The sequence below is a fragment of the Daktulosphaira vitifoliae genome, unplaced genomic scaffold, assembly GCF_025091365.1.
Source record: "Daktulosphaira vitifoliae isolate Bord-2020 unplaced genomic scaffold, ASM2509136v1 Scaffold_1, whole genome shotgun sequence".
In the NCBI taxonomy this organism is placed as follows: Eukaryota; Metazoa; Arthropoda; class Insecta; order Hemiptera; family Phylloxeridae; genus Daktulosphaira; species Daktulosphaira vitifoliae.
In genome coordinates this window covers 30,198,732-30,215,173 of record NW_026099572.1, presented here as the reverse complement: position 1 = coordinate 30,215,173, position 16,442 = coordinate 30,198,732, and the positions used below count along the sequence as shown (strand labels likewise).

General features: G+C 25.9%; 1 protein-coding gene across 1 annotated transcript in view; it reads left to right on the top strand.

Moving 5' to 3' along the window:
* The first annotated feature begins 3,739 nt into the window (after positions 1–3,739).
* Positions 3,740–16,442, top strand: part of LOC126896187 (peripheral-type benzodiazepine receptor-associated protein 1) — a 44,403-nt gene continuing 31,700 nt past the window's right edge. Inside the window, exon 1 of the mRNA XM_050668752.1 lies at positions 3,740–4,535. Within this exon, the coding sequence (XP_050524709.1) occupies positions 3,894–4,535 (642 nt within the window). The 5' untranslated portion in view covers positions 3,740–3,893. The remainder of the gene's footprint in view (positions 4,536–16,442) is intronic.

Below are 16,442 nucleotides of genomic sequence, written 5' to 3'. Positions count from 1 at the left end.
AAGAATTAATAAACTGCTAGCAAAATAATTATCTTATGATATTAAACATTTATTTTATAGTTCTAAAGAGATATACATATTTTGAAGATTGTGAGATAATCTCTCTCTCTCAAAAAAAAAATATTTATATAATGTAATAATTGCATCTTTTATTCTTCTTACTAGTTATTTTTGTCGTATATGTAAAGCTTATATTTTCAACTAAATTAAACATTAAATATATCCTTTATAAGTGTATACTGTATTTAACATGATAATTTTATTTTTAATCATATAATAGAAAAAATAAGTTTTAATATTGCAATAATATTAGTGATAACACAATTTATATCACAATAATATGAAATTTTTCTGTTAAAATTAATTATATGCGTCACATGAAAAATAATATTATACATTTAGAAATATCTTCTTTAAAACAATAGGTAAACCGACATTGTTGTAGCTTCAATACAAAGCATTATGATTGTATAACTTCACCATGATGAGTCGATATTTTTTCTGAGGCCTCACTGAACCGATTTTTTTTAACGATACGTCAAAAGATTACAAATCGTATTTAGTTGATAGACATTACCCTCAAAAATTAAACAAAATTTCGTCGTTTCCCGTAATTGGGAAAAATCTCAAAAAATTACGATTTTAAAAATTTTTAAATTTCGACAATTTTCAAACTTTTTTCTTAAAACTGTCATAAGTTTTTCAAAAATAGATAATTTAAAAAATTTTTTTTTATAAATACCTTAAGCTTTAAATACTAAGGGTATGCCACCCTTAGTCCCGACGACTGGTTTTCTACTTATAAAAATATTATTTTTGTTTAAAAAAATACTGTTTTTCGTGTTATTTTTTTTCAATTATTTATGATTATATTTTAGGTTTTTAACGATATAGTCATAAAGAAGAGGGTAAAAATCTTCATTTAATTTCACATACGAAATAATAATAAAAAGTATTAAATATTAGTTATAGATATTTTCAAGGAAAGTTTTTCAGCTTTTAATGTCAACCTAATAAGTTAAAAGGAAGGGCCTGCTCTTACCAAAAATAAGTTCTAACCTCCGACAGCTTATGATAAATTACAATTTAAATTTTATAACTGAAATAATAATTAAAGAATATTAGAATAATCGAATTAAAAAAGCGAACTTTCTTTTATTTTTGATAAATTCATACTTATAATTTTGATACACAAAAAATAAGGATAATTGAATTAACCGTTCATATGGTTATTCCAACACAAAACTTAGGGTTAGTCTTGTGATAGCATACTAGTTTGTTTGAAACTATTATAATAGATAGGTTGATACATTATGGTTGCTATACCTTTATATTATAGTTACCTTACCCATCTATATACAGGGTGTTCAGTAAGTCAGGAAACGGGTATCTATTGTTCTCATTGTTACAAACAACGAGAACAATAGAAACCCGTTTCCTGACTTACTGAACACTCTGTATAATAAGAATAACTGTTTTATACTATATCCATTACCCTCCTAAATAGTTCCTATTACCATGCGTGTTCAGTTAATTGAAACGATTATAATATAATGTTATATTTATTTGAATTGACACTTAAAATATGATAATACATAATAATTAATAATTATTAAAGGTTAAATATACCTTCTTTTTAATAATAAAAATAGTATAAATTTGGTATAGTGTATTATCATATTTTAAGTGTCAATTCAAATAAATATAACATCTGAAACGGACCGGTCCATTAAAAAGAAGACATATATTAATATTTAATTATACAAATTGCAATATTATATAACACATTTATAATAACCACATTTGGTTCAATAATTAAAAATGTCATATTATTAATATTTTTATTAAACTAATGAAGTCCCGTCAATAAATTTTTTTTTGTGCTATGTACATTTTTATTTTTGATATTGCATGTTGTATTTAATAATACTTAAGTTAAGGGACACAGAAAGTTTGCATTTAATAACAAATTAAAATATACCCTTTGTTGATAGTCTTAATAATACAGCTTAAAGAAATTTAGGACATGAAATGCTTATGAAATTTTTTTATTTTTCCTTTAATAGGTTTTTTGATACTTAAACCAAATATGCCCTTAGTTTTTCTCTAACATTAATATTCTAATCACACTTTGAGTATTTGTAAAAGTACGTTTTTTTCACATAAATTCTTAATTTAAAAAAATTAAAAATTGTATAGTATAAGATTTTAGTATCATGATGATAATTTGTGTAAATTTTTTAATTATTCCGTTAACTTTTACTTTTGGTGTTAACCCAACCCAACCCAATCTTTGATGTGGACTCCAAGTTGAATTTTAAAATTATTTTATATTAATTATATTATAGATATTACTACAAATTTTATCGTTAAACATTATTTTTTATGTATTTTGTTTTGAAAATAATGAGAAAAAGTATTTGACCTATAAGAGTGTACTTTTTTACACCCTTAGTATTTGCAACATAGATTCGTCTTGAATAGTACTTTATTTAAAATATTGTTTATTATTGAATATAAATATTGTTAATTCATATTTATGGGACCTGGATTAAGAAAAACTAGCTTTAATTATTTAATTTTTCGTTCTAGTAATACCAATTAAAAATTTATTTGATATCATTCTACTTCAATTTGGACAAATATAAATTATTACTATTAATTTCACATTAATATGTGTATACCAAAAATCAAAGATTTGATTTTATACAATAGTTATTTTTAAAAACATACTTAATTGCAAGAGTAAAAATCACCAAACATTATTTAAAAAGAAACCAAAGAACTATTGTTTGCTCGCCTAAATTAAAATATACTAGATAGACTCAAATTTAAATGATAAATAATGATTTTTATATTATAATTAATATTTAATTAAATATTCCAGTAAAAATAACTATCTATTGATTTAAAATCGAAGCTATAAAACAACCTTTCTCAATGCTATTATAACGATGAATGTAAAATCTTCATTATTCAGTAACAATATGATTTCTCTTTGTTTGTAAGCTTCCGCAGAAAATTACCATTGATAACAACAAAGCACAAGACAATCCATCCCAACCTCGAACAGTTTTTACGCTTAATACAATCACTTAACACCTTAAAGTATACCTCTCAGTCACAAACCGAAAAGCGCAATTTTAACACAGCTCAAATTTAATAAATCATAATAGCATTTAAATACAATAACTATCACTTAACGCAACCTTTTTTGTTTTAATGGTTTCATTGGCTTTACAACTGAATTATAATATAATACGGTTAATAATATAAATTATTAACCGCTATTATAGCTATATGAACCATATTGTGCCGTTGCTTTTTAGTAATTTTAATCACTGATAGATATTATTTGTATTTATCCCAACTATGCCGCATCTCCACTGTGGTAGTTTTTTTACAGAGAATTCTGGTAGGATAAATTATCGGTGTTCGTAATGCAGTTAATGCATTGTTATTGATTGAATAATAATTTTTATGAAAGCTTGTGATAAGTGTGTAAGTTGAACTTCATGAACCTAACTTATGACCTTCAAAAGGCGTGGATATTGTTTAAATAGCTCTGCTGTAAGCAAACGCACGCTCCGAAACTCAACTGGTAATAACACCGAGCTTTTTACAAAATTCACTGAACACTATCAATCGTACTGTTTCCCACTTCACCTCCGATTTCCGTCGACCTATTTTAGCACGTTTGTTGACACAAATGTTTCACTGACGGCTTCTTTTTATCATTTCTAAAAACAACCGGTGGTATGGTCGTGCAAGTGTTTGCAGCGTAACGAACATCGTCACTAATATGTGGCCACGACGGTAAAAAATAAATTTTTTATTGCATTTAAGAAATCTGTGTTTAGTGACAATGTGTTTTTGTAAAAAAAACGATAGCGATGGAAACGGAATCCAACTGTAAGTACTACGTAACTAAGTGTTTGGGCCTGAGTGGTTCAAAAAAACCCGAATGTGTGTACGACGTCCGAACCGGTAACGTACAAAACCACAATGGCGATGGCCCAAAATCGTTTTTTCGTGTTTTTTACAAATCGCGTGAAAGAGGTCTAAAGGGCGTAAATGGCCGCACTTCGAATAAACCCCGCGAATCGTACACGCCGTCATTGGAAGATGAACAGTTAGCCGGTGTAACGATCTCTCGTGCTGACAATAATCGAAACCGTTCGTTAGAAGATGATACTGTTGAGGATATCGAAAAAAAATTTTTGGGCTTCCGTAACGTGTTTGAAAAGTGTAAGGTGAAAAAAGGGGCTAACAAAAAAAAACCTACTCTCTTCAACGTTAGCTCGGGGCTTAGGTTTACTCTAGTAGCCAATTCAATATTCTTGGATGGTGAGAATCGTGCAGGAACATCAAAACAGTCCGGTATCAAGGAAACTACAGCTGAAGATGAACTATGCGCAAGGGTAGAAGACTCTGCAAACAATAGTTGCCCTAAAGACGTGGCGGACAAGGTTAACTCGTGGATCGACAAAAATGATTACGGCAGTGCAGAATGCGTTCACAGTGGAGAAGAAGAGGTAAATGCCAAAAATAATATTTAAGAAATATAGTTTTTACTTTTTCAAAGTTAATATCAAAAATTTTAAACGAAACTCGAGCTAGTCGAGGTTGCGCTCATTTTTATATTATTTACTAATTAAGAAAAGTGTTTGTATTAAAAGGATATACAATTTGTAAGTGTCATAATTCGTCTTAGAAAGGAATTTTCTTAACTTAGTATTGGCAATACTACAAAAATGATAGTATTGGCGATAATTAGGCAGAAAAGATGAACTATCATAATACACTGAAAGATTATTTTATATATGTTTATTAATTATAGAATATAATTAATATATAAAAAATATATAGAGTGTTTAGCGTTTTTTTACTTTTATAAAAACAATTAGTGAGTAATGTGCACTGTTGGCTTTTTTTTAATATACTTTTAATAAACTTTAATTTAAAAAAATCTAAACGAGGGATAATGTCATTATTTACGTGTCTCAGAAAATATAATTATAATAATGAATATGGATAATTTACGGCCACCATAAATAAGAATGATAGAATTCAATGTATTTAATTAGTCCTTTTATTAATAAAATATATCTTTTTTCTAATACAGTCTATTTGAAAAAAAAAAACGGATAAAAATGTTTAAAAAAATCTAAAATATTCTTTTAGCTAAATATTATTTTATAATTTTTCTTGATCATAATAAATTAGTTGTTTTTCATTTTAGAAAATTTGATTTTATTATACATATGTGTAGTAATTCAAAATATAATAAAAAGAAAAGGATAATAATATTATAAAAGAGGGGCTAGATTTGGTAGAACACGAGTGAATTAATACGTACAATATTTTATCAGGGTTCAAAATAACAAGGTTATTAATATAAATTACAGTACACAATTATTCTGTTAATATATTGAATTGTAACAATACGGTTTTATGTATGTTAAGTAATTCTGAGCTGCATGTGAATTAACACAGCGTTGTTCTAAAAACTTCTTCGTCGAGTGGCGCCGGCAAAAGCACGAACGCCTCGCTCCCAAGACTTTTAAAATGGTGTGTGGACCGTATATTGTTACAATATAACAGAGTTAATTACTGTTATATTAATGACTACTCGTAAAACCTTATTATTTAAAACGATTAAAATCCTTTAGTTATTAAAATGAATTTATAAGGGTTAGTAAAATTGACTCACCTTCTATTGTTCTCATTAAAGCTCTTAAAAATGAATTTTAGTTAGGTAGAAGTAATATGAACACCGAAATAAGATTTGCAAGTGTCAGGAAGCGTACGGCAGCCGAGATAGTTTCTTACTCGTTTTACGCCGTGTTGTGCTGAATAGTTATGTGACTAGCTTACTCCACTACTATGTTCCATGCTGCTCTACGCTATCCAACTCTACCAAGTAACCACTGCACTACAGAGGGGATGCTCTTAACCTTTTTACTTTATATAGTTGATAGTCTCCATCTCTTATTTTTTTGATAATTTCGAATGCCGTACTGCCTTTTTAGACTGTTTTATAACTATCATTTTATAATTTATTTTTGTGACATTGTACTTTTTTTTACAATTTACATCCAAATATTTTAAGAATTATTTGAAAGTAATAAGCGTGGATATTAAGTATTTAACTATAAAGTAAGGTGGCCCTAAAAAATCGAATGTCTTTATTTTACGCCATAGATTTTCATGTAATATTATATTAAATACTACTCACAGTCTATTAATTGTATTGTAGAGTGACCCTTAAAATTCAAACGTCTTTTTTTACGCTACCCCTTAATTTTATTTTATTGCTCATATCAATGAGCTGTGCAAAGCTTGGGACCAATCCGATAAATCTTTTTAAGTTAAACCCATGCCCCCGAACCTCTTAAGTTGAATTGATGAGACAATTTTAATAGAAATAACTGATCTATATCTCATAACTTTTTATTTGCTTAACTTAGAAACGAGAGTATAACTCACGTAAAGAAAATTATATTAGAAATTTAAAAATAATAACTTTAATGTTCTTTTTTTTAATAAATAGATCACAAAATTACTAAACATAGTAAAAAATATGTAAAAGACTTAAATAAATAAGTTATTTATTAATTTATTATTAAAGTAATACCTATAAAGGCAATGGGTACATTTTATAAAAATCAATATTAAGTATAAATCGTTAAATTTACTTCTAGCTTGAAGGGTAGACTAAAATGCTAAAATCGGTGTGTATTATTATTGGAGAAACTATTTACATTTAACTCATAGGATATCATACGTAAAAATTTAATTTGTATAGATTATAATTTTCTTATTTCTCTTATTTGTAAGGGAACCCACATGATAGAATCTTACTGAAACGTAGATCTAATTAAAGCAAAGTATAAAGTTTTAAGACTTATTATACTTTTAAAATCTCCGCAATTTCTTTCCGTGAAACCAAAAGTTCTAGATGTTTTATTACAAATAAAGTATCCTATACCTTTTATACTATGAACTGTTCTTATATTAATATTAACTGTTTAATAATTACAAACCGATTAACTTTTTTTGTGAAAATTTAATAGTACTAATGTATAACTGTTATAACTTATTTTGTTTATTTTTACTTATTTATTTTCACATTATTTTTATGTTTGATTAATATTTTACACTCACTAAATTATATCTATTTTATATCTCTATGTAAGTGTATAATCTGAAAGTTAATAATATATTAGTAAACATAATCAGATTTGACTAGTTTTGGAGTATTTATTTTTCAGTTTTTGTGGTGGTGGCAATTCAAAACTATTATCAGTATCATCGACATTAACGTTCTCACTTAATGTGGTGGCGGTCTTTGAAATTTATAAATCCTAAAAAAATATTAAACTATATATAATTTTAATTTTCATGTAAATTTTAATTCAACATACCCTGTGAAACGTTTATGTTTCCAGTTTCTATTTTTTCGTGATTATTCTTTTAACTAATTACATTAGAAATCTCATGCAAAAACCCTGGTCGTTCTTCTTTCCTATGACTTATCAAAAATAGTCTATATTCGTCTATTTTCATTAGGCTTAGAGCATCAGTATGTACAATATCAAACAAGTTATTAAACTTTAATGTAAAAGCGTCTACTTTTTCTTTGCGGCTAACTATAATTCAACCAGAATGTTTTTGTAGAAGTCTCCACTCTTTATACAAAAGTTCTACTTTATCAACATAATTTATCTCAAAATATCATTACTTTGTGTAGAATTAATAACGCACTTTGCCGAATACTTAATTTTACTACACTTAAATGAAAAAAAATATTTTCAACAGTTGTAAATTTGTTATTAATTTACTACCAGTTATTTCGTGGGAATAATTATCAACAAGAAAAATATTAGTTCATAATACTTTAATAGAAATCTTTGATAACAAAAATAGTATAACTTTAAGACTTAAACGAATCATTTAATATATAACAATAAACAGGCATAATATGATTAAACATCTCCAAAAGTTTTCTGTTGCATTTATATCGCACAATTTACGATAATTGAACAAAAAAACACAAATATACTTTTCTTTAATGATAATTTAATTGGTACAATCTTAAAGCAATCCAATTAACCTAAATTGATACATTGAAACGACAAAATATAACAATACAAGAAATTTAATTAGATTTGTAATTAATAATTAATTAACCGTTCATGATATAGTAAATCTAGGATAATTATCGCACTTAGCATAAAAAAATTAAACTTTTAGAATTTTTTTTTTAACGAATAAACATTTTATAAAATGAAAATATATAAGTAAAAACAAATAATATCAGTTTTAACGTATTTTTAAGAACTTCTAAGAATTGTTTCTACTCTATTTATACCTTAATGGGATTTCCATGAAATTCTAATAGCCGACGTTATCAAAAAATGTTCACTGCTAATCGCTTAAAAAAAATATATAATATTTTTGCTGACCAACCCTATCCAACTGGTTGAATTTAATGGGACTGGGTCTATTTTATTTTGTGTATTTTAACTTTGTAAATAGTAATTAAAAACTCTTCTAAAAGTTTTGTCTGATATTGATAAGACAATGACTATACTAAATAATACGAAATTTTACATCAGCTGAGAATAAAAAGGTACTAATGCAATTTTTTGAAAAATATTTTAAAAATTAATGAAGTATTTCTTAAGCTATAATACTTATACTTAATACTCGTTATACTTAATAATATAATGAGCTATATAACAAGTTATTATACAACGAAATAACTTAATTAAAAAATTAAAGTTCCATTTAACTAAATGAAAATTTTGTTTTTAAAAACAGTTTACTGAAAAATGATCAATTTTGAGTTAGATTCAAAGGTTCTAACTCAGAATAAAAATTATTCCGAGGCGACAATTAATGTAAATGCATATAAACATAATCATTTTGTAGTCTTAGACATATTTATAGGGGTGGCAGGAAATAATATTGTCGTCTGCAATGACGTAGATGATATAAACTGGCAAGTATAGCAGATACTATACTATGGATGGTATTTATGGGAATGGAGCTGAAGAGAATGAGAAGAAGCGGGTCAGAGAGTATTAAAGGCAGGAATAAAAAGAAGAGAGCGTATTTCCCATGGGCGAATATTATCGACCGGTACCCATCCGCTTGCCGTACCCCTTTTTACTCTTTAGGAAGAGTGTGGCGGGGCGCTTGCGTTCTCTGCCGTGTCAAGGAGGCAGTTTAATGTAAAGTATAATGCACGTTTAGGGTATTATATCTGCATTACAAAAAATAATTTACCTGCAAAAATATGCATTTATTTAGATTAGAACTCACTAAAACTTATCAATTGTATATTTTAATTTACATTCATCTACAAAGTAGATTATACCTCTGATTTGTAAATCCGAGCATTCCAATGAGTATTCTTTATTTTCAAGTATTAATTAATTAATATAAATAAAAAGATTGTTATTACTAAATACTATAAATAACTAAATTAGTAATTTTTTTCACTTTTAGAAAAAAGCCTTTTGTTATTATATAATATTTTATATATATATTTTATTATATAGTATTTGTCTGTCAATATAATAATTAAGATGACAAATTATATCATTATTTAATTTGATATTAATTTTTATTATAGAAGTAATTTATTGTTTGAAAAAGTTTATGACTTTTATTGATCCATTAAATATGATAAAATATAAATTAACAGATGAAATGTATTTAAAATTTTAATTCAAGCCTAGATATTAAATGATAACATGAGTGACACGTCAATAATTTTTTTTAAAGAGGAAGGTTGTAAGTAAAAATGTTTACTTTACGATAGTAATATATCTTACTAAGTTTCTAGTTAAAAATAATTATAAAATAACAAACGCGGTGTTTTTTTTTCAAAACTCAAGATTTATGAACAAAATATTTAAAAAAAAAATGTACAAAATTTATATAACTAATATAATACAATTGTGTAATTGTCGATCTATAGATCTATAATATTTATATAATAAAAGCTATGAAAAAAAAATGATATAGTTCTCAAACTAGCAAATAAATTATGATGTTGCACCTATTTTGAGGAAGGCCATCACACCCTTCGATATGCCACTAAGTAACTTAAAATCTTTATTGTTGTACAATATACTTGTTATCAACCAAAAAATTAATAAAAGTTAACAAATTGGAAGGATACATACTTGATAATTGTTTAACTATGCCTCATCTAATATCTTTAAAAGCATGAAAATTTTTTATTAATAGAAGTTTATACGCCCTATGATTTTCAAAAAAAAAAATTGATCCTGCCTCTACCCTTGAATCCTTAAAATTGTGTCAAGTTAATTTTTTTAAGGGAAATACCTTGACTACCTTACAAGTAAAAAAATGATCTAATTAAGAAAATTACTAGTCGTTAACAACTTTTAAATCAGTATTTTGGAATTTGTTATCGACCATTATTTTTCTTAATTAGATCATTATATTATTTGTAAGCAGAATAAACATGTATTTTTATTAAAAATGAACAAAAATTTGATAAAATTTAAAGGGAAAAGGAGGATCGGAACAAATTTTTGTTTGGAAATCTCAAAACGTAGATTATTATTAATTCCTGAAAATAAATTTTATTATACTTATATTTATATTTTATTCTTTTAAAAATAATTTGTAAGTTATAGTTAACAATTACTCTGTATTTTCCTATTTTCGTTTCCAAGCCAACTATGTCATACGTAAATTCAATATGCGTTTAAATTATAAGGAAGAAAATATGGTTAATTTATTTTTAAATTAGCTCTTAGCATCAACTTTAAAAGTTAAACTACTATATAAATATTTTCAAAATTACTTCTAATATTTCTACCCCATTAGTAAATATATGAATTTTATTTACAAATTATGTGGCTACTTGTATTTTATGTATGACGTTTGCAACGCAATAAAGCGTCGCGCATTGTTCTAAATGCCATATGAGATCTTTAATAAATCATTTTATTATACAAAATTATTTAATTGAACATTAGAAAATTTATTAATTTGTACAACATTCATATCAATCCAATTAAATAAACGATAGAATAGTTTGATTTTTTAATTGTACCAAAATAGAATTTAGTAATGATTGTAAGAAAATATGTGTGATAAAATAATTTAATTTATAGTACTGAACGATTAATATTAATTTAAATGAGATTGTGAATTTGTCCCACTTATTTTACAATCATTAAACTTAATATATCATTATTTTTGTTTTTCTACGAAAATTTAAATAAATAAGAAGTAAATCATTTTGTGATAACTTTTATGAATTATGTGGTAGGTGATACTATTTTATTGTAATAAATTCATTGAAAAAGTATATTTTTCTCGTGAAATTCTATTATTAAATGTATTTATTCTCAGCACGAGCTTCTATATTAGCGCTTAATTAAATTGTATTAATAGACAAGATCTATTGGCTCTGTTACCACTTATTTATTGCTGTGGTGTGGGTTTAACGAAAAACCGTTACATTAATTTCTGTGGGCGGTAATAGGATTCCACCCCTAAAACGTCTCTGGCGGAGAATTAAGCGGCAGGCGAGGGTGTGGCGCTATCTGTACGTTAAAGCGATAGTGGAAGTTGAATATCGATTACCGCTTATTTCACCCTCTACCTCTAGGACGACGCGGATTTTGAGCAAGTCCCACTGCTACCATTGCCAACAACAAAATCGAGTCCACACGGTTTTCTCGACGGCGCCTCACTACACGCATTATCATACTGCCACCCGAACGGTCGGCCAATGACAGCTGGGTGTTTCCTCATAAGGTCTTTGCGAGCCCAGTACCTCAAAGCTCATCGTGAAGCAACTAGCCCTGTAAAATAGTTAAGTTTTTTTCTATTTTTAAGTTTTTCTATTGTTTTTCTATATTTTTTCACCGACAAAACGCGTCGAAGTGTTTTTTTTTTAAGTTTAATGCACTTTGTTAGGTTGTGCGAATACCCGAACGTGAAGTGCTCATTAAGTTCAGGTGAATTGTATGTGCGTGTAGTGTGAATACAATACAACGTTGTTACCGGTACGAAGAAAAGTTCACTGTTAAAAAGGAAAACGCATAATTTTCATACTATTGAAATAAAAGTGATAGACTAGTGAGTTTTACTTTTTAAAAATTAAATGCACAATAGTCTTCAATTTTTACGTTAACTTATAAGCGTTTCTTAATCAACATAATACAACTTTGATTCAAATTGCTTGACATATTTCTTGGCCGTATAACATTATTTACGGTAATATATACGCCAAGTTTCCACTACATTATTTCTAGTTAGATGAGTTTCACTTCAGTAAATATTTCATAAAACTGATTATCGTACCTATTGTAATAGTGCGTGATTTCAGTTTTCCCACTACCCTTAACGAATGTGATCAATTAAAAACCATTACTTTGTATTCATATAGAATCTGTATTGTTTAGTTTGTATGATAAAAATTGTTTTTGTACCTAATCGGTTACTTAAATAAAGTTTAAATAAAAAATATTATATAGCAAGTGCCTTTAAAGGTTATGGTTGTTCTCAATCGGTCGATGTAGGTGGTGTGGTATAGTATTACACTGACATCAAATAACTTGTAACCCTTAACCATATTATCATACTTTTGTTCGTATAAGTAATCATATAAAAAAATTACTTGTAGTTATTTTTAAAATAAAATTGTGTATCTATTTGTTTTGTAAACAAGATTTATTAAAAATGGTTATGCATGTATTTTTGTTTGAAAAACTTTTCATAAACTTACTAAATAATATATCTACAAAAATAATTAATTTTATAATTTATTATTCACAATAATTTTTTATAAAAGTAAAAGAAAATCAATTTTTCAAATTTTTATACATGAAAAATGTTTTTTGACATATTGACATAAAAATACATAGGTCAAAAAAAAAATCAGCAAAGGGGTAGTTTTTGTCCTACAATATTAACGAGGCCTAAAATTACATATTTATGTGGTTAAAAATATTCGAAAACTAAATTAGGATCATGCAATTAAATATTTTCAACACATGAAACCCTTTATAAGGGTTGCGCTCTTAATCTGTATTTTATTTAATTAGATCTTCAATTTCGATTGCATAATTTCATGGTGTTAGTGAGAAAAAAAATAATCCTTAAAATATCAAAAATTTGTAGAAAATAATTATTTTGTATATTTTGCTGAATTTTTGTTTGAGGTTTAAATATTTCTATTTGATGCACTTTAATATTTGTTGAAAATTCGAAACCGCAAATCTAAAATCTAGAATCACATCAATTTTTCAATTAACCAACGTGATTTGTAGTACTAAATATAATTTAATTAACTATGTAATTATAGCACATTTAGTTATTTGATTAGAGTAAATCTTATTTTGTGTGTAAATATTCTTCTCGTCATTATCATCGAACGTTAAGGATTATACTTTTTTACATCTTTGCATTGATTCGGTTTGAATAAATTACTTTATAATATTGACTCTCTATTTGTTCCATTATCTGTCTGAAACTGTAATATATTTTTGTGATATTAAATGTTTAATGACAAAGTTCAATATTGTTTATAACAAAATTTGGATAACTGCATTCTAAACAAATTTTCTCATTAAAAAAAATTTATTTTTTACTAATAAAAATGATGGATCGTTTTAAAACGGCTTCTCTTTTATACGGTGCCAGCCACTACAATCCATCCCCGTACCACTGAATTAGGGATCAACGGCATTCGTCACGCAAGTCGAGCGATTTTGCAGATAATAAAGTTTTCGCATAATCACGACATCCTCTTTTGTCCGTAGTCATAAGCTAAGACTGGAAATTATAGACACGCCGTTTACTTGCTGTTTCATTATAATTTATTAAATGTCAGGAGTTTATATCAGCATCCTTATAAAACACAAACATAAAAAAAGCTTTTGTAGAAACAATATTGCCACAGAAGACAAATAGATTAAAAATAAGCAAATTTATCTTAATCCGATTTTTAATTAGTTTAGACGCTAACATAGTTCAAGTAAAATTTCATTCCATCGTATGAAATTTACAATTAATAATCTAGAATTAAAAGCACATACTCAAAGTTTGTTTTGACCCGTGTTATTGGCATTATAATTATATATTACTATATTCTAACTATAATAAAAAAATCTTTAGGGTTCTAAATTTTATAGGATAATAATAAGATACAATTTCGCTGATTAAACTCGATAACTTTTAACTCAATAGGCCTGCGAATAATAGCAACAAGGGTGTTTTTACTGTTCCTAACTTGCCTAGCTTAATTAATACTGGTATTAATAGGAGAAAACAGTAATTTATAATTTAGAACTAAGTATATATAATACATAAGTATTATATAACAAGCAACTAATAACATCCAAGGGTATCACTAAAGGGAGAGATAGTGCGTTTATATAAATATTTCAAATTAAATATTCTATATATATATATATATATATTTCAATTTAATGGCTGAATTAAAATAAGATGAGTGTTTAGTATCAATATTTTTCTTTTAAACTATTTATAACAGCTATGCATAGAAGCTATAATTAAAATAACTATCTTAAAAACTACAAGAATAATAACACGTGAAAAATATAAGTAGATAAAAATGTATAAGAATTGTCAGTTAGATTTTAGTAATGTATATTTACTGAAGAATGATAAATGCATAATAATTTCCGAAGATGAGCATTTAATTATTTTTACTTTAAATTGGAATTCTATTGTATATTATCAAAGATAATGACAATTTCAAATTTCTTTGACGAGTAAATGGTTATAATATGAATTATTTTAAACTTTAAGCGGTTAAAAACAATTTTTTTTGTTTATAACCTTACAATTGCATATAGTTTATCGATATGGTTTGGGAAATATAGAAAAATAAATTATTTTGAAGTAGAACTTTTTTCATTGTAAACTCGTGTTATAGGTTAACTAATAAACTTGACATTACTAATAAAGGCACAATATATAGCTGTGAGATTATAAGACATCTAAACTCGTAAAAAAATATGTTAACTGAGAATAAAAATCAATAATTGGGATAATTCATTTTTTATGATATTTTTATCAAATATTTCGTTTAATGCATTTAAATCCTTCTGAATTACTTTGAAATATTCATTAAAGTTTTAAAATATTATTATGATTAAAAAAATTAATATTTTATCGTTTTAAAATAAAAAGGTTATAACGCAAAGTTTTATACTTTTCAGGAGAGCGATTTTTTTCAGGTATTTCTTTTGTAACTTCTAATTTTTCTAATTTGAAGTTAATTTAATATTTTAGCTGTATATACAGATTGTTTTACTGAATGTAATAAAACTTGATTATTAATTATTATTTAGTTAAGTTGAGTAAATGACAAATTACTGGAATAGGACGTCGAGAATAAAAAGGTCTTTGTATAGAACCTTTTCGTTCTGATTAAATGTAATATTTTATTATTATTATATTATTTAGAACCTTTTTGATTTAAGCAAATGTTAGGCTCGATTTCAATGATACCAACGTTTATACTAAATATGTGTTAATAAATTAGCACTTACCATTAAAAAATTAATATATTAACAAAACAAATAAATTAAATAATATAAAATACCGTGTTGTAGTAGTAAAACTAGTCGAAGGACTTTTTTATTCCAATGAAATCAAGTATTGGCTACATAGAAATTTTTCATTTTTATCTTCATAGGAGCAATAAGTATTTTCTATTTATGTATTTCGGTAAAATTTTTTTACTGTTTTACTCAAAATAATATACCTATTGTTTTTTTATCTATTTATAAATATACAATTATGTATAACGTTATACATATTTTTCCAACCACTGTGGCATGTTAACTATAATTGTTAAAACCAAAACATTTTATATTTGAAGTGCAATGCACATTTTACACTGATGACATTGTAGGATTAATATTTTAAATATAATTACGGAAGCAATTATTTATACTATAATATAAGAAATAATTTTATTTTTAGTTACAAAATTTTAAACAAATAGTTTAATCTTGTTAGGGTTCTAATTTCTACCCAAGGGATGTTATGTAGACAAAACACTATCCTATTTGCTCCCATAATCTGTTTCTTAAAATAAGACAGTTCTAAAGTTTATAATTTAAAAATTGTTTATAAAGTATTCAATATTACGAACCTTTTGATTTGTTGTAACTTTCTAAGAAATTAATATTTTTTAGATATTTTTCAATATAATTAAGAAACTAAAAAATAAACAATCGAAAAATAGATATTTTTCAAAAAAGTCGCGTTAGAACCACTTTATTCAAAGGTGACGAGTTATAGAAAGAACTTGTTGTGGACTGTATGTCTTTTTTTTTCTGGTTGAACAGATTTTTGGTTTTTAGTTATATTTAAATTTTAAGTAACACTTTGAACTTATTAACTTTTAT